The sequence below is a fragment of the Rhagoletis pomonella genome, unplaced genomic scaffold, assembly GCF_013731165.1.
Source record: "Rhagoletis pomonella isolate Grant_MI unplaced genomic scaffold, Rhpom_1.0 Rhpom_scaffold_10725, whole genome shotgun sequence".
Lineage (NCBI taxonomy): Eukaryota > Metazoa > Arthropoda > Insecta > Diptera > Tephritidae > Rhagoletis > Rhagoletis pomonella.
The window spans coordinates 1-5,379 of record NW_023469251.1 but is presented as its reverse complement, the minus strand read 5'-3'; the positions used below and the strand labels follow the sequence as shown (position 1 = coordinate 5,379).

General features: G+C 38.8%; 1 protein-coding gene across 1 annotated transcript; it reads left to right on the top strand.

Annotated features, from left to right (window-relative positions):
- Positions 1-1,194: 1,194 nt before the first annotated feature.
- Positions 1,195-5,065, top strand: LOC118756523 (the record flags this gene model as incomplete). The annotated part of the gene is made up of 2 exons (XM_036491282.1): positions 1,195-2,977; positions 4,826-5,065. Coding segments are annotated over exons 1-2 (2,023 nt in total), but the record flags the coding sequence as incomplete, so codon positions are not given.
- Positions 5,066-5,379: the final 314 nt, after the last annotated feature.

Below are 5,379 nucleotides of genomic sequence, written 5' to 3'. Positions count from 1 at the left end.
AAGCAGTAAAGCAGCGCAGTGAAAAGTATTTTACCGACACAGAAAAGAAGGTGCAGATGAATATGTGCATAAAATGTTTAAATTGTCGCTGCGTCCAGTTGTGAGCAGAGCATAAGCTTCGAAACTATTGCGGAATTCATCAAAGTACGCACATTTCGTAGTTAAAATCCAAGAAAGCATTTTTCGTACAGCTATATCAGCTACAATACACCGAGACGCCAAAAAGCAGCGCAGTCGACGTCAAGAATTGTACATCGAAGTCGACACCACAGCGAAGTTAACGCCGGTAGTCAAAGCAGCGAAGTCGACACAGCGAAACACTTCAGCAGCAGCCGAGGATCGTCAAGTAGAAACAGCATACAATATTCAAATTCGTAACCGACATAAAGCATCGGGTATTGGACGTTGGCGAAAACCGAAGATGAGCATCAATCAAAGCGAGAAAGAAGAAAATAGACAGGAGATAGAAAGTAGGTAAGAAGTAGATTTCATATGCAAGTTTGCAAAGACAGAAAAAGCAAGAAGAACTTCAAGTTGAAAGAAAAAGCTCGATAGAGTAAAGATGTGTAAATGAAGAATGATGTAAGAAGTTAAATGCTCAAATGAGTGAAGTTGTAAAGACAAATTTAAAAGTTGCTCAAAGAAGTTTTAAGATGAAATAAGACGAAGATGTGAAAAAGGTGTTTGCAAAAGCAAAAGAAGAAGTCGACAAATAAATTGATTGAGTCGAGAAATTGAATTTAAAGAAGGCAAATGCGAATGCAGTAAAGTTGTGAAATCGAAAACTAAGAAGTAAATTCTAATAAGATGTATAGGGATACGATTTGAAAACAAACATACGAGATAAAGTTTGGACGCAAATAAAGCGAATTTTAATAGGAAGTAAATTCTAATAAGAAATAAAGGGAAAGTGAATACTAGAAGTTAAGAATAAGAGTTTAAAATAACACAAGGTAAACAAAGAATGTGAAATGAACTAAAAGCGTAAAGAGAATAAATTCTAATAAGAAGTATTGCAAATAGAAGTACGATAAATAAGGTTGCTTTTGATTTGTGTAAAAGTTAATTTGAATTCAAATAATTTATTGATTTAAAGAGAATCGAAACAATATTTCTTTTAAAGAAAATTACTAGTCTGTAAGCAATAAAACTATAATCATACTTTTGTAAAGAGTACTTGCTGGATAATTTAGTATGGACGCAGACGAGTTGATGACGTTGACGGTTAATGGACTTAAAGACAAGTTACGGGAGTTGGGGATTTCGACTTCAGGACAGAAGCGTGAGCTTCAAGACAGACTACTCCAGCACTACGGTTTGTCGCGAAACGAGGCTAGTGATAATGAGTCCAATCAGTCGGTATATAACGATGTTGAAGAAAGCAACAATCTTTTGCCTTCTCGGTCCTTTATGCATCAACAACAGTTCACCCTCAAAGATTTGGGTGATTGTATTAGTCCCTTCACCGGAGAAGGATCCGTTGATATTAAGTTTTGGGTTAATGAATTCGAAATGAACGCAGCTATTGTTAAGTGGAATGATTTGCAAAAATTTGTATACGGTAAGCAGCTTCTGCGCGGTGCTGCTAAACTATTTATTAAAAGTCAAAGCAATGTTAACAGTTGGGTATCGTTAAAAACTGCTTTAATTAACGAATTTTGTTGTAAATTGTCTTCATCGGAAGTTCATAAAATTTTGAAGAATCGACGTAAGAACGCAAATGAAACGTTTCGCGAATACCTGTACAATATTATTGAGATTGGCAAACAGATTAATTTGGAAGAGGCAAGCATTATCGATTATTTCATAGAGGGAATTCCCGATTCTAAATTTAACAAGACTGTGTTGTATCAAGCAAAGAGTGTTGAGGATTTAAAAGAACAAGTGAAAATTTATGAAAAGATACGCAGGTCCAATGTAGCTCTAGGTAAAGTAGAATCAAACGATACAGCGAAAGATAAGGGCAGCTCAGGTGTAAAACCAAAAGCAGAATTGGTTAAAAGGTGTTTTAAGTGTGGCGACAAAGCGCATATGGCAGCTCAGTGTTCACAAAAGCAGTTTAAATGTTTTAAGTGCAACGAGATGGGTCATCGCTCTTTCGAATGCAAGGGCAAGGGATCCAAAGAAACAAAAAAAGAACCGAGTTCAGTCAACACATTGACAGATGAGATCTTTCAACCGTTTTTGAATAGTGTGAAAAGTGAGTTGCATTTTAAGACCGTTAAAATAAATGACTTTAGCTTTGAAGCACTAATCGATTCAGGGTGTTCACTTAATTTAATCCGATATGATACGCTTTTAATGAGCGGGTGCGAGACAAAGTTGGGTGGTGATAAGAAGAAGCTTTACACTGCATGTGCGAACGTTATTGAAACAATAGGCAGCTTCGAAACCTTGATGCACGTAGATAACTTATCGTTAAATATAGTTTTCCATGTAGTCAGAGAACAGGACATTCAGTTCGCAGGAATGATAGGAAAGGCCATTCTTAAAGATGTTGACATTATATTAACGGATGAAGAAGTTCTTTTTAAGAAAAAAGATTCGGCCGGTAAGCCAATATTTAAAGACAGTCAAGCAACAGCGGATGCTGAAAAGTTTAAACTCGATAGTAAGGAAGTTAGTTTAGAAAAGTCGGAGGACAAACAAGGGTGGATTCAAGAGTTCGATGTCATGAATTTAACAGAGATGAAGGATAAGCCTACACTGAATTTGGAGTATTTAGGAAAGAGTTTTGCTAAAGCGGTAGAAAGTTTAGTTAGCGCATACGCACCTGCAGGGAATTGTCCATCGCCAGTAAAAATGCAAATAGTATTATCAGACGAAATACCTGTATATCAACGTCCGCGACGTATGCCCTTTGACGACCGACGATTTGTTGATAAGCAAATAGAGGAGTGGTTACAAGAAGGAATAATTCAGCCCAGTAGCTCTAATTATGCTTCGCCCATTGTAGTTGTCCCTAAGAAAGATGGAAGTAAGCGCTTATGTTGCGACTATAGGCGATTGAATCAGAAAATCTTAAGGGACAATTTCCCTATGGTCTTAATGGATGATGTTTTAGATAGGCTCCAAGGGGGTCGAGTTTTTACAACACTAGATTTGTCCAATGGGTTTTTTCACGTGCCTGTAGAGCCACAATCAATGAAGTACACGTCATTCATCTCTAGCAACGGACAATACGAATTTCGCTTTGTACCTTTCGGTATTTGCAACTCACCTGCGGTCTTCTGTAGGTATATAAACGCTGTATTTAGGACGCTAATCCAGAAAGGAACAGTAGTTACATATATGGATGATTTAATAATTCCTTCTAAAGATGAGGCTGAAGGTATAGAGAAGTTTAAAGAGGTATTGCAGGTCTGTAGGGCATATGGATTAAAAATAAAGTGGTCGAAGTGCCAATTTCTCAGCAGGACAGTAGAGTTTTTAGGGTACATTATTAAAGCTGGCACCATACAAATCTCAGAAGACAAGACAGCGGCAGTGCGAAATTTCCCCTTACCATCGGACAAGAAGAGTTTGCAGAGGTTTTTGGGCTTAACGTCATACTTCCGACGTTTTATAGCAAGCTATGCGTTAATTGCTAGACCGTTATCAAATCTATTGAGAAAAGACGTCGTTTTCAAGTTGGGTGAAGAACAGGTAGCCGCTTTCGAGCAGCTAAAGACGCACTTGCAAAAAGCACCGGTATTGCGAATTTTTTCCCAAAGTGCAGTAACCGAAGTCCATACCGACGCCAGTAAGTACGGGTATGGAGCCATGTTACTACAAATGGATCCCGATGATCAAAAGCTACATCCGGTACAGTACATGAGCAGGAAAACGAAACCGGTAGAAGAAAACTATCCAGCTTATGAACTTGAAGTACTAGCAATTATCGAGGCTCTAAAAAAATGGAGGATATATTTGTTGGGCATCAAGTTTAAAATCGTAACGGACTGCAACGCCTTTACCATGACTCTTAAGAGAGAAGATGTCCCACCGAAGATTGCAAGATGGGCGTTGTTCCTTCAAGATTTTAATTACGAAATCGAGCATCGTGCGGGGACGAGAATGGCTCATGTCGACGCGTTGAGCAGAGTATATTGTTTGATGCTTGAAGACTCACTAAAGTTTCGCCTTAAACAAGCTCAGCTAAAAGATCAATGGACGAAGGCAGTACGAAAAATCTTAGAAAAAGACGAATACAACGATTTTTATATTAAATATGATATCCTTTTTAAAAATCCTGAAAAGGAACTAATAGTTGTACCAGTACTTATGGAGGAGGAAATAATAAAAATGGCACACAGGCAAGGGCATTTCTCGACAAAGAAAACCCAAGACGTATTGGAGAAAACTTTTTATATTCCTCAGATCAGTTCCAAAGTTGGAAAAATAGTTCAGAGCTGCATTGAATGCATTGTAAACGAAGCAAAGTCTGGTAAGAAAGAAGGGTTTCTCAATACCATAAACAAAGAAGATAAACCGTTAGGAACGTACCATGTTGACCATGTGGGGCCACTAGAAACGACCAGTAAGTCGTACAACTACATTTTGGTGGTGGTCGATGCATTTAGTAAGTTCGTGTGGTTGTATCCAACCAAAAATACGGGAGCGGAAGCGGTGGTAGAAAGACTAAAGAAACAAGCCGCGGTATTTGGCAACCCTAGGCGTATTATTACGGATCGGGGCGCTGCCTTTACATCGAATATGTTTAAGGAATATTGCGAAAGTGAGAATATTCAGCATCTGCTGATAACGACTGGTGTCCCACGGGGAAACGGCCAGGTGGAGAGAATACATAAGGTCGTTATACCTATGTTATCGAAACTGTGTACAGAAACTCCTACTGGTTGGTATAAGCACATAGATCGAGTACAACAGTTTATAAATAAGACGTCGCCACGAAGCACAAAGCAGTCGCCTTTCAAAATATTGACTGGACTTGAGATGCGTACGGCCAATATGCCGGAGCTTCAAGACCTCCTTGAAGACGCCGCCGTTGATGAACTGAATGAAGATCGCGAGGTTGTACGGAAGGAAGCTAAGGAAAACATATTAAAAATTCAAGAGGAAAATCGTAGGTCATATAATCTTCGGCGTAGAAAGGAAACTAATTATAATATAAATGACTTGGTAGCAGTTAAGAGAACTCAATTTGGGGCGGGGTTAAAATTGAAAGCAAAGTTTTTAGGCCCTTATAAGATCGTAAAGAAACTTAGCCATGGTCGATACGAGGTTGAAAAGGTAGGAGATCATGAGGGACCGGGGAAGACATCAACTGTTGCAGAGTATATGAAAAAATGGACTAATTCATTCGAGGGCGAATGACTGAGCAGGACGGCCGAATGTAGTGCTGGATGTAGGGTACCGGACTGATGACAGATGACATTT